The sequence below is a fragment of the Mastomys coucha genome, unplaced genomic scaffold (genome assembly GCF_008632895.1).
Source record: "Mastomys coucha isolate ucsf_1 unplaced genomic scaffold, UCSF_Mcou_1 pScaffold20, whole genome shotgun sequence".
NCBI classification, from domain to species: domain Eukaryota; kingdom Metazoa; phylum Chordata; class Mammalia; order Rodentia; family Muridae; genus Mastomys; species Mastomys coucha.
The window spans coordinates 123,127,602-123,141,921 of NW_022196903.1; the positions used below are offsets into that span (position 1 = coordinate 123,127,602).

The 14,320-nt window shown below is 36.7% G+C and overlaps 2 protein-coding genes and 1 pseudogene across 6 annotated transcripts in view; all 3 read right to left on the minus strand.

Annotated features, from left to right (window-relative positions):
• LOC116098464 (killer cell lectin-like receptor 5) overlaps positions 1-10,480 on the minus strand; it is a 16,640-nt gene extending 6,160 nt beyond the window's left edge. The window contains exons 1-5 of the mRNA XM_031381054.1: positions 10,336-10,480; positions 8,537-8,700; positions 7,056-7,145; positions 5,392-5,610; positions 2,959-3,114 (exon numbers count right to left, since the gene is read on the minus strand). Coding sequence (XP_031236914.1) covers positions 2,959-3,114; positions 5,392-5,610; positions 7,056-7,145; positions 8,537-8,648 — 577 coding nt within the window. The 5' untranslated portion in view covers positions 8,649-8,700; positions 10,336-10,480. The remainder of the gene's footprint in view (positions 1-2,958; positions 3,115-5,391; positions 5,611-7,055; positions 7,146-8,536; positions 8,701-10,335) is intronic.
• The window catches only part of LOC116099679 (T-cell surface glycoprotein YE1/48-like), an 837,511-nt gene that overhangs the window by 99,410 nt on the left and 723,781 nt on the right, over positions 1-14,320 (minus strand). The gene's annotated exons all lie outside the window — the stretch shown is intronic.
• Positions 1-14,320, minus strand: part of LOC116099682 — a 122,336-nt pseudogene that overhangs the window by 85,374 nt on the left and 22,642 nt on the right.

Sequence of the window (14,320 nt, forward strand, 5' to 3'; positions counted from 1 at the left end):
CTTCAGTCCCACCATGTTCATTTTCTATAGTGACTTCCTACTAGTAGCACATTTAAATCAAAACTGATATGAGTTCAATAAGTTATTCAAAACAAAAATTTTAGGTGTCCTATGATATTGGGATCATCACATGATTTGTGACTGTGTTTCTTAGACCAAGTCTTACTATGTAACCAAGACTGGCCTTGAACTCAGAATCTGCCTGCTTAAGGCAAGAATTTTTTAGATTTAGCATTTTCATTGACTTATGTATCAGTTTTTTTCTATTGCATCTTCTGTGCCTGAGCTTAACACTAGAAATCTCAAATGTCCAAGAAGCACATTTAAAATAATTCAAATTCCTATGCCACCAGAAAAACGTAGATCAGAACAACATTGAGATCCCATCTTACACCAATAGAAATGGTTTAGGTTAAGATCTGAAATGATAGCACATGCTGGGAAGGATGTGGAGGAAGGGGAACACTCTCCATTGCTGGTAGAAATACATATTTGTACAATCACTTTGAAAATCATTTTTTTTTTATTTAACAGAAAACTAACAATAGTTCTACATCAAGAACCAGCAATATCATGCCTGGGCATATAACCAAAGATTCTCCATCTTCCCACAAAGACACTTGAATATTCATAGTTGTTTTCTTCATAATATTGAGAAAGTGGAAACAACTTAGGTGGCCCTCAACTGAAGAATGGATCAAGAATGTGGAACATCTTCACAATGGAATACTATTCAGCTGTGAAAAACAAAGGCATCATGAATTTTGCATGCAATGGATGGAACTTGAGAATATCATCCTGTGTGTGGTAACCAAGTCCCAAAAGGATATGCATGGCATATATTCACTTATAATTGGACATTAGCTATAAAATACAGGATGCCCATGCTACACTTGAAAGATCCATGTGGCTAGACAGGAAGAAGGGCACAAGCAAGGATGTTTGAATCTCACTTGGAAGCAGTAATGAAATGGTCACAGAAGGCTGGTGGAGGGAGTGAACTGGGTGGGAGAGGGGATCGTGAGGGGTTGTGGGGGGTTCAGGTTCAGGTGTGAGGATGTGGGGGGGTAATCTTATGGCTATGAGAATGAATAGAAATCTGTAACTGATGTGTGTAGGGGAGTTGGTAGGGGACATCTCCAGGAAGAGATGGAAACCAGTGATAGGGGAAGCACAGAAGAATCAATGGGGTTATCCTTAGCTGTGACTCTATTTAGTCTGGGGCGGATGCCTCCTATGGCCAGGAAAGAATCCATGGGGAGTGATAGGGAAAACAACTCACCCACAATACCTTTAAACCTAAACTTATCTTGTGTACAAGGAATGCAGGGATGGGGATGGAGCAAAGACTGAGGAATCAGCCAAACAATAAGCAGCTCAACTTTTTCTTTGTTTGTTTGTTCGTTTTTAGAGACAGGATTTTTCTGTATAGCCCTGGCTGTCCTGGAACTCACAGAATGTGGACTGCCTCCTCTCTGCTCAAACACTGCTAGGATTAAAGGCATGTGCCACCACTGCCTGACAGTCAGCTCAACTTGAGACAAATCCCATGGAAAAGCATCAATCCCTGACCCTATTAATGATATCTGTTATGCTTGCAGACAGGAGTCTATCATGGCTGTCCTCTGTGAGGCTCCTTCCAGCAGCTGACTCATACACTGACACACATAGCCAAAGAGTGGACGGAGCTTGGGTACTCTTAGAGAAGAATACTTGGAAAGATGGTGGGTTCTGAAGCAGATAGAAACTCCACAGGAAGACCAACAAAATCAACTATCCTGGACCTGTGTGGGTCTCGGAGTAAGAACCACTAAACAAGAACACTCATGGGGCAAGATCTAGGCTTCCATGCACATGTACAGTGTGGTCTTCATGTGGGTCTAGAACAACTGGAGCTGGCACTATCCCAAAAGCTGTAGCATGTAGATGGTTATGTTCTTTTAACTGGGCTGCCTTGTCTGGCTTCAGTGAGAAAGGATGCAGTCAGCCTCATGGAGACTTGATGTTCCAGGGTAAGGAAATACCTTGGGAACCAGCACCCTATCAATGGAGAAAGAAGGATGGGGTAGGTATTACGGGAGGGAATGAACAGGAGGAGGTCAGTGTGAAATGAATAATTAAATATTACTACTACTACTACTACTACTACTACTACTGATAATAATAATAATAACAATGAAAAATTTTAAAATTGGTTATGGTTACTGTATTAAATAAAAAAATTAAAGTTTTATTTGACATTAAAATCCCTTTATGTTGTTGTTTAGCCATGTATTAAATTGTTGTATAAATATTGTTCCATGTTATATATACCAAGGTATCAAAGTGATTCTGAAATCATTCCTCTAGAAATATATACTCTTCATTTTTGAAGAGATTTCATTAGTAATAATTTAAACAGGAATGTCAAAATGTTGAAAACTTTGTTTTCTTCTAAAAAGTGATATTTAAAGATGGATAGGTTTTTTTCAAAATATAAGAATACTGTGCAGTAAAGATATGTACAGATTCAATGAAAATCAACATGGGGCTAGTCAAACCACTTAATTCCACATTTGTCATATGATCTCATTGTGCAGATAGTACCAGAGCTCACTTTCCCTGTTATCATCTTATTGCTCATCTTAGGCAAATTAGCTTCAGGGTTCCAAGGAGCAAACTCTAGACAGAGGGGGTCTACTTGGCACTCTGTGGAGATAAGTAACTCAGCCACAGGAGGTGCTGTACCATACACTTCATCAGGGAAAGGCATGCTTTCTGAGGGACTATATTGTAGACTCCTGAGAAAGGGAGCAGACTGAAAGATACAAGTGTCTCTGTAGGAACTAGTTCTCCTCTTAACAGACCTATGACACGCAGTTTTGTTCACATTAAAGAAAAACCATATGCAAATGAAAAAAACTGAATTGAACATCTCATTAGTCAGGGTTAGAGAGAGAGTCTAAAGGAATAAAGGACAAGTCAGTGACTGCAGTACCAGTTCATCCTCATCATCTATCTTCAGAAGGGATAAGCTGGAGTCCTGGCAGGTCTGTTTACATCTGTCCCATGTTTTATTGCCCATGACGAAATAATAACATTTTATACCATAGCAGAACCAGTGTATTCCACTGCCTACAACAGAGAAGGTAAATGGTTAAACTTATTTTCTGGTATTCTGTTAATATTATAATGTATTATTTAAGCACTTGTAAAATGAAAAAAGGAAAATCTCACACGTCTCAGAAACTGAGATTCTATGATTCCCAGATACTCCTGTGCACCCTTAATCTATGCAACACTGTTTGTAATAGAGATACAAAAAAATTTTTATGTTAATCACTGATGAATCAGTAGAGAAAATGTATCACATACACACAAAAGTATACTTAAAGGGAAATGAATCAGCCCAGCATAATGACTTATGCCTGTAACCTGAGCACTCCAAAGAGGGAGGCAGTAGGATCACCACCAGTTTAAAGCCAGCCTAGGCTATGGTGTGAATTTCAGTCCAGCCTTGGGTATACAATGTGTTCCAAGTCACTCTGGACTGTAGAACGCCTCACAATAAAACCCAAAAAAGAGAAGCTGACCTATGTAATAGACCTGGATGAACTTGAGGAAACACACCAGGTCTAGGGACAACTTTGCAATTCCAGGCAGATCAGTTTTCTAAACTAGAACAATTCTATGAAGCAGAAACTTGTAAGATACCAGGGGCTGGGGAAGAGACAATGAACACTTGCTACTCAATTCAGCTAAGCTGATGTCAGAATTCTAGATCTGCAGTAATGCATTGCACCCACACTGGCTCACATACTACTGTGCACATTGCATTGTGCTATGATCTATGTTACATGCTCTTACCTTAAGAGAAACAAGAGACATAAAAAGGAAGTTTTGTTCTTTATAACCTGTTCTCCTGATCATGTTGATCATGCCTTCAATGATATGTACACCATCACAAATGTTTCAAGTTGAATACATTAAAATATGTTCAAGTTTTTGTAGCAAGATCACCTTAAAATGAATATTGTATTTAGTGAGGTGCTTGGAATGGCCCTGCTCTATTAACAAAATTTATCTCCAACCTTCCTTTTTCTGGGAAGAGATATCCTTGTGTAGTTTATGCTGGCCTGGAATTTCCTGGGATGTCCAGATTGTCCTGAAAGTTATAATCCTCCTTCCTCAGCCTTATAATTGTAGGCATTACATCATTATGCTATACTTTTCAGATAATGAACTTATTTTAAAGTAATGACACAAAACCCTTTTCATGGGTCTTCAATACTTCAAAGATATTTTTGGAACTTTTTTACCCATCACAAATTTTATAATGTAAAAGTTTTAAATGTACTAATACTGACATAGTGAGAATCATCACATTTTACTATCACAGAGTGATAAAATTATATACAAGAGCTCTTCGTTATCCCAATGTCTTGAAAAAATAGTTAATGATGATTGATAAACTGTGTCAGTTAAAATGTCACATTGAAGGGTAAGAAAGGTTCCTATGACACTTGATCTTTTTATCTTGCCAGCTTCACTCACTCTGTATAACAAAGGCACCGTCCCTGGAGCAGACCTGGGAACTTCACTATGGTTGCAGCTCTGTGTGCACACCATGGGGAAGTTCCCTTGTCTGCTCCAGGGAGAGTCCCTTTATTACATACAGAACAACTCTCTCAACACAAGTCAGATGGAATTCAGGCACATGGGCACACACACACACACACACATACACACACACACACACACTCACATATACACATACACACATACACATACATGTACACACACACATACACACCTACACACACATACACACACACACTCAGATACACACACAAACATACACACATACACATACACGAACACACACACATACACAACATACACACATACACACACACACACTCACACAGGCACACACAGATATACACACACATACACACACACATACACACACATACACCCATACACCCACAAATATGCACAAAATTATTTTTATAACTGCATCCATGTAAATGCTCTAAGTCTACTTTAGCATAAGTAATTGTTAAATACACTCTTACTAAAAATTTCGATGTTCTGTCAGCAACAAAGCTGGAGACTCAGATTTTCCCATAGACCAAAACGATAAAAATTCTCAGGATTACTGATTTGTAATTCCATTTTCAGGGAGCAGTCCGAGTGTCAAACAGACACTGACATCCAGAAACTATAAGATTCTCCTAAACCAAACATGGATTTCTGGGTTTCCAGGCCCCTACATGAAATAAGGAACCCCCAAATGATTAACCCAGAGATCACCAGCATCTTAAGCTGCTGGTTGGACTTCAAAGCTTCAGGGGAAGAAATAATAGATAATAACGCAGTTCTGCATTCATGGTCCTCCCTGCTCCTTACCTGTTTGCTGCAAGGAATGTAAAACAGCCTTGGTTTCTCTGTACCATCTGTTCTGTTCTCTGTGGAGGGATTCCAGAAGATCATTGCCTGGACCACACTCTATAGACTTATTTCTCCGCATTTCTTCCTTTAAGTCGATGTCACTTTGCATGTTGCTGCAGTTATGGGGGCGGTTTAGAGTTTCCTGTAGTTCATGGTTTTCTTGACTATGCTGAAAAACTAAGTCACAAATATAATATCAAAAATGCTCATGAGGAATACATGTTATAATTTAACCTTCATGTTGACAGCTAAAACTAATCTTTATTTTCCTTTTTCTTTTTCATTCCTAAGAAAAAAGTTACCTTTCTCCATTTTACTTTTCCAAGTGTCCTTTTCTATGCTTTAAGAAGTTCATGCTTATTCATTTTATATATGAAATGTAATAAACCTTTTTGTCATAACTGTTTTAGGAACACATTTATTGTCACCACTTTGTATGAGGGAACATCAAGAAACAGTTTGATTCAGTCACTTGCCAATTAAAAAATAAAAAATAAAATTACTTTTATAATTTTTGTGATATTAAAAATGTAAAGAATCAATATTTAAAACAAATACTTCAGCAAAACTTCAAGTTATTAATATAAACAGTAAAATAATATACCTCTGTATGTAAGCAACACTGCAAATCCCTATCTAGGCTTGAAGACATTTTTTAAAACTTGTTCAATTTTTTTTCTTTTATTAGATATTTTATTTATTTACATTTCAAATGTTATTCCTTTTCTCGGTTTCCCCTCCAGAAATGCCTAATTCCATCCTTCCTCCCCCTGCTTCTGTGAGGGTGCTCGTTACCTGCTCACCCACTCCTGCCTCCTGGCCCTGGCCTTCCCCTACAAATAATTAGTTGCACTGGGACTTTAACATTTATAAATTAGCACTTCAATTAATTCACTGATAGAAAGAGATAAATCAAATTTTCTCTAAGGTAAGTTAACTATAAAATAAATAATGCAACTGAATAAATTTATGGTGGAAGTAAATTCCAATCACTTCATTTTCAGAAAAACAAATTTATAAACAATAACCTAAGTAAAATATTCAGTAAAATTTAACACTCCATAAAAATACAAACTAAAAAAAAAACTTTATGAAAGAGAACAATTCTCACTAGAGCATATAGGATGCAATATATTCACATACATAGCTGTTTTAGCAAGCCTGGAAGTGATTTCCACTGTAAACATGGAGGAATCCAATAAACTTAAACTTTTAATATCTCTGTACAGATGAAATCTTTTTACTTAAGCATGACCTCAACATACATTGAAGAAATAGAAGAAGAATGTCATCAACTCTTTGCATAGCTGTGTATCACAAAATGTTCATGCAATATTAATAATCATCTGAGATCAGAAAGCAGATTATCACCAAAACCTCAGAAAGAACATAACCAAAAATGAGATAGAACAGGGCAACACCCAACAGCTCCAGAGATAACACTCTAGGTATGAAAGAGAACAGATACTACAGTGTGTCAGAAAAAAAATACTAATGTCCAGAGATTCTGGCTCATCACCTGATTATAGGCAGCACAATGGATAGAGTATGTAACTGTATAGTTCATGTCTAAAGCTATTCTTCAGGCAGAATGTCAAACAAGATGTATCTCAATTACTCACTGTGTGTCACCAACACTGCAACAGTTACAAGCAGAAGGGAACAGAGGATTCCGAGAGCTATCCCAATGAGCTGCCAGGGGACAGAGCACTCTTAAATCAACAAAACAAAGCAAGAAAATCATCACCATGAAAAGAGCACATCTCAATACTAATTACACTTTTTATAGCATGGAAACAAGGGAAAGTTTTGCACAAGTCAATGATACAAACTTACTGAAATTTGATGTCAAAATTGTAGATTTCTACCTAAAATGCCCCCACTATACAAATTCTATGTGTATGAATTTTCAAAAAGTTTCAAAATTCTTTTTGCCTTGACCTAGGAGCTGAATGACAGGAATGTGCCCTCACCCAGTTGTACAGGAACAAAAGTACATTCTAGAGAAGGCAGTGGAAGCATAGATACAATCTAAATATAATATACCAAACTGGAGCATGCAGTCGACCAGGAAAGATAAATGAGGATGAAGAAGGAAGAGGGATGGATGTTCCTGAGAACTGGTAGGAACCACAGCTATTCTAGACCTGATCTGTATACATCCTCATCCTTGAAAGGGCCTATAAGTCAACTATCTCTTTTTCCCTTTTAAGATTGATTTTCTCCTTTGTAATACTGAACATTTTGGTCTATCTAAGGTATTTGTAATCTGAAACTCATGTCCCTGATTATCACTACATCAAAGAAGAAAACTATCTTAGCATGAAACATAGATGTAACAGTATGTGCAGAGTAAAAATGACAATAAAAAGTAACATTTCTGCTTTTTAATTAATAAAAAAATATTCTTTGATGTTTTCAGGAACTTACACTGGAGTTTACTCATTCCACAAACCCCCATCCTGTCATCCCTTCTTTCTTCAGCTGCAAATTCATTTCCAGTAGGAGACTTAACACTTCTGAGGGAAAATTGTTCATGCCTTATTGCATTAGATGTTGTGATATTTATGACAATTAAAACACTTTCTTTGAGAATGAAAGCATTGTTCCTAATGTACAAGTTTTGTTTTCTTAGGATTTTGTTTCTCTAGAACATTTGGTGTTTATTCAGACTCTAGTTTGTTTTAAGGGGTTCAGAATTATTCTTGACTAGACTAGATTAAAAAAAAAAAAACCTCCTAATGGTTTCTCACTTCTTTATTTTAAGATTTTTATTCCACATAGACTCCCATTGTTCTACTCCACCCATCTGGTTTCCTTTGTAACTAGCTAACAACTAAAGAGTAGAAGTAGGGTTATAATTTTTCCTGTTCTTAATTTTAAAACTTAATTGCTTTGTTTTTTAAACTTAATTTTGAACAATTTTGTACATGATTACCCTTCACCTAATATTCTGTTCTTCCCTCCCTCCCTTGTGCAAAACCAAGCCCAGATGAAATGGAACATTATAGTTTTCCATAGATGCTAGTATGATATTTCTAATTTTTAAAGTTTAAATATTTATAAAAAGAAACAAGTGATTTCAGACACTTAAGTCACTTACCTCTGTGGCCAGCTTCTCCAGGTCCTTGAGTCTCCTCAGGCATCACTTGGTTCTGCAACCCTGAAGACTTGTGAAATCTCACAGTTGAATAAGTGACCTCCTGCTCACTCATCTTGGGAGTATATAGAGTATGTTCTCTGTTAAAATATGTCCTTGAGTGATTTCTAAAGAAAAAGTTAAAATGTCCACTTTTAAGTAGGTACCTGGATCTGATGATACAGAGTATTGGGACAGGGTGGGGTCTTACTAACTCACTGAATGATCCAAACACCCTGACATGAACTGACGCCAATTTCCACTACAGGGGAGAACCCTGTGCAGATTTTTATTAAAGTCTTTTGTGTTTCTAACGGTCATAGAAATTATTTTTAGGAAATATGGAAAGAAATAAAAATTTACTAATAATCCTTTATGATATTGACACAGTCAGTTGTATAAAATATTCAGCACATAAAAAGGTTAGGTAAAATTGGAACCACTGAAAATCATTGAAACAATCTATTCAAATAACAAAGAATCAAGACTTTAGGAAGAAATACAAATGTTACTTTAAAATTATTTACACATTTTGATAAATGCATGAATATTCTTTCACTCTTTTCATTTATACATGACTCTCTGAGATTTCCAGACACTACCTTCAAAGGAATATTTGAAGGTTAATACTGCAGGTGGTCTAAGACACATAAATATCTTTTGGGATGAAATCTCAATCAGCTGAGATATCCAACTTCTCCACCCAGCCATAGTCTACATACTCCTCTCCAGGGTTGGACCTGGTAAATGGATTCAACTGGAAAAGTTCCTATTAAGTGAACTAATCCAGACTCAGAAAGACAGTATTGAAAATTCTCTCTTATATGAGGTGCCTGGCTCAAAGTCTTCACTTCAGTAACTTCAGCAAACAAGAAAATAGAAAGGGACCTTACTGGGTGGAGTGTGGGAACATGATACTGAGGAATAGAGGATACAATATGAAGTTTTAATCTCAAATCCTTCCATGTACATAGTCATATCACATATAACATATAATTATATGATATTACATGATATTACAAGAGGAGCATATATGAAAATAAACTATCTCACTAAGCATCATAAATAAGCTAATGCCCATGATGGATACAATTTGATAATAGATATCCATGTATCAGTAAATAGTATGTATTTGTAACTGTCCTTACACTTACATTATTACCTGAGAGGAGAGCCAGCAGATAATAAGGATAAAAAGGTGGACGTGTCACATCATTCTTGTATATTTTTTTTCTTTATGAAGTTTTCTATAGTGACTTACTTATTGCCTTATTTCTTGTACAAAAAGAATCTTTCCAATAAAGAGTTCTTTTTCAAGTTGTTATTTTTTATTGTTGCTCTTGCTGTGTTCCATGCGGAGACAAGTTGCATGTGTTCAGAAAAACACTTTCCAATGTAAGACCTCTCATTCCACCCTCACATAGTTGTTAGAGAAATTGTCATTTAACAATGACACATCTTATCTGGCTCCTATTATAACATCTTTAAGAGGGATAATATATAAACATTTGACAAAGCTAAACAGTAATGAACACCATAGTTTCCTCTTCCTTAATATTTCCTAGCACACAACACAAGTCACAGCATATTCTGAAAGAAAATAATCAGTGAAGAAAAACCATTTTCACATGCGGCCAGAATTAACCTGATCTAACTCAACCAATAGGACTTCCCCATCAATCCTGCTTTCAAGTCAAATCATGTAAAATTCTAACGTATATTTAATCATTTGATAGAAAAACAATAAGAGCAGCTATTGTTACCTGTCTCTACCCTGAAGAGATTCTGGTGAAGGTAATTGATCCACCAATTGCTGGGGACAAGTTGGCTTTTCTGGTCTGTATTCTGTAAGAGGCTCCAAGAAGAAAGGCAGAGCTAAATTTCCTGTGAGTGATAGTCAACTCATGATTTTCTGCACCTCCTCTTGACCAAAGTGAAAAGAGGAAATTGCTTAATGAAAGCTGAGTCTGAGAGCAAATGAGAGAAGTAACACATTGTGGAGATGCTGTAAAAGAAATGTCCTTCTTTGATACTGGAAGACTGAGAAGATGAACACTCCTGCAGGGAGAGCAAAACCAGTGTCCTTAGCAAAACAACGAAAACGTCAGGGACTGAAGTTCCTCAGCTTCAGTTTTGTAATAGGCTGTTGGAAATGTTCTCTTATGTTACTGTTTTTTTAAATTATTCCTTGATTTTGAATTATACTAATTGCAGCTAAGTATGTATTATGAATGCCTTAAAGCACTGACATTTCCATTGGGAAAGTTTTCATTTATACTCTTCTAGGGTTTATTTTCTTTTAACTTTATTTTTTCTTTTACTGTTTATTTTATTTATTTACATGTCAAATGTTATCCTCTTCCCAGTTTCTCTGTCACAAAATCCCTATCTCACTCCCCTCTCCCCTGCTTTTATGTGGGTGCTCCCCAGCCTACACAACCAGTCCTGCCTCACCACTCTAGCATTCACCTATGCTGGGACATTTAGTCTTCACAGAACCAAGGGCCTCTCCTCACATTGATTCCAAATAAGGTAATCCTATGCTACATAAACAGCCGGAGTCATGGGACCCTTCCTCTTTGGTTGGTGGTTTAGTCCCTGGGAGCTCTGGGGGATCTGGGTGGCTGATATAGTTTTTCTTCCCATGAGGTTGCAAATTCCTTCAGCTCCTTTAGGTCTTCTCTAACTCCTCCATTGAGGTCCCCATGCTTATTATGATGGTTGGCTGTGAGCATCAGCATCTGTATTGATCAGACTCTAGCAGAGCCTCTCAGGAGACAGTCATACCAGGTTTCTGTCAGCAAGCACTTCTTGACATCAGCAATTATCTCTTGGTTTGGTAGCTGCATATGGGATGGATCCCTACCTAGGTGGGGCAGTCTCTGGATGGCTTTGCCTTCAGTATCCAGTCCACTCTTTGTCCTCTTTGTCCCTGCATTTCCTTTAGACAGGAGCAATATTGTGTTAAAAATTTTGAGATGGGTGGATGGCCCCATTCCCTCAACTGATGCAGTACCTAATAGCTGAATATGGTTCTACAAGCTCTCCCCTTTGTAGAGTATTTCTGCTAATGTCAATCCCATTGGGTCCTGGTGTCATTCTATATGGAGTGGTTTACTGCTGATTTTTTTCATGAGACTGGGATATTGAGTCTAAGACAATGAGCATGCTCAGAAAATCTCTACCACTGAACTAAGGACTCAGGCCTTGGTTTTGTTTTGTTCTAGTGTTTTATTTTGATTTGTGTGTAGTATTGTTGTTGTTTGAGATAGTTGTTGTATCTTACTATATGGCACAGGCTGACCACATAAAGTCCTCTGGCCTCATTCTTTTCTTTTTTAAAATTATAGCTGTACACCATTCCCCAATATAATCCATTTTCATGATAGTAATTTTTCTAATAAAAAATAAGCAAGCATTTCTTCATTTTATATATCTAGATCTCAAGATATTTAAAGGCATGTATATATTTATTAAACACTTATATACAGCATAAATTAATTAGATAATCCTCCACTGATGATCGTTCCAGTTGTTTTATAGTGTTTTGTTATTGTTAGTTTAAAAAATATATGGGATATACTAGGTATATTAGAACATACTAAGAAAGACATTTTATGAATGAAGTCATGGAATTCAAGGAAATATACATTTAAGGAATTCTGATATAGATTATTACATAACAACTCGTTAACTTACAGGCTATCAGTTGGCATGAAAATATTCACAATTGGATTTTTAGAGATGAGCTGGGGTGATTTTTCTTTTATGAATTTTGACCATGGATTTGTGATAACAATTCCTGGAAAGACACTGTTTCAGCAAAGACTGATTTAAACAACAGAGAAGTGGGGACATTGAAATGATGGTGTCTAGGAGTAATTATCTTACCAAAGCCTTATCTAGCCTTCTAAATAACCAGTGTCAGAACTAACATCCAGTAACTAATAGATAAATCTTCATGAAATCTATAAACATAGCAGACCACTATGTTCTGCCAACCTAAAGGCTATGTCTTCTAATGACCTATAGAAAAGCTTTCCCCCAACTTGCTGTATCCACAGATATCCTCTGTATATCTGTTACATACCTACTAATGTATAGTAAAATTGCCTTAACTTAAGATTTTCCAAGTTCTTTAAAAATTCAAAACTTCATGAAATTGCTTCCACATTGGAACATGAAGCCATGGTTACTCACAATGTCTCCAGAATATCCTATATTTTATATATTTTTAAGGTGAAAGCTGGCTTCTGCCTGAAAAGACCTACAGTCAAAGCTCTTGCTGTGGATATTGCAAGTGAGGCTGTCCATTCTACGGAAGTTGCATATGCAGAGTACTTTAGACACTTCACTAGAATTGAGGATACAGTTCAGGGTAGGGAATGCTTGACATGTACAAAGGCTTGATCTCATACAACATAATAATGATAATAACAGGAATAATATAAATGACAGTTATATTTTTAAAAATCAGTGACTAAAGAGAGGATGTCAAAGACTATTTGATTTCCATAGTCTGTTCTCATGAGCTCACTCTTTTCAAAATATGTTCAAGTCTCGTACTAAACTGTATTTTCATTTGATTATAGATTTTCCAACTTTTTGGTTTGTGTTTTATGAAAACAATTTAAATTGTTCTTCAAATCAAGTGACAGTGGTTAACTGACCACTGGGAAATAGCAGATGGCTTGAGAATATAAAAGGAACTGAATATTCACTGACAATCCTGATTCCTACTTCTGTGTGCGTGCATGTGTGTGTGTGTGTGTGTGTGTGTGTGTGTGTGTGTGTGTGTGTTTTAGAGAGACCATTTGGTTTTATACATGCCATGTGATGTACATGATGGTGAGAGGACAATGCTGGGGAATTAACTCTTTTTTTCTACCAAGGATTCCAAGGATGAAATTTGTGATGTCATCAGGCTTGTGTGGACAGTGCTTTTCCACTCTGAGATATTTCAAAAGGCCAAGTTTTCATTCTTTAACCCAAATGTCTGAGTCTACAGTCATATCTGGATTATAATACACCTGAGGTCCCATGAAATATCTCAACAGTGTAAGAAAAGTTCCTAGTGTGCAGTGAAGATGCTTCTTTAATAACTCCTGCTAGCATTTTTTGTCTCTACCCATTTTCCCTGGCTGAATCCCTCTACTTCTAGCCTTCATGCACACACACACACACACACACACACACACACACACACACACAGATACACGTGGAGGATATGGAAAGTGTGGCTGAGGAGCAGCATTTTTTAAGACAGTATTCACAATGCCCAAGTGCAGATAGATCCTTGTGATGTCTTAGCTTTCCACAGGAAAGACACTGAAAAAGTCAGGTGACATACTTAAGGACACTTTTTAACTAATACCAATACTCCTCAAACTATTCAACAAAGTAGAAACTGAAGGCACTCTATCCAATTCGTTCTATTAAGCCACAATTACTCTTATACCTAAACCACACAAAGATCTAACGAAGAAAGAAAACTTCAGACCAATTTCCCTTATGAATATCAATGCAAAAATACTCAATAAAATTCTTGCAAACCGAATCAAAGAACACATCAAAACGATCATCCACCATGATCAGGTAGGCTTCATCCCAGGGATGCAGGGATGGTTCAATATACGGGAAATCCATCAAAATAATTCACTACATAGACAAACTCAAGGAAAAAAACCATATGATTATCTCACTAGATGCTGAGAAAGCATTTGACAAAATCCAACATCCCTTCATGAT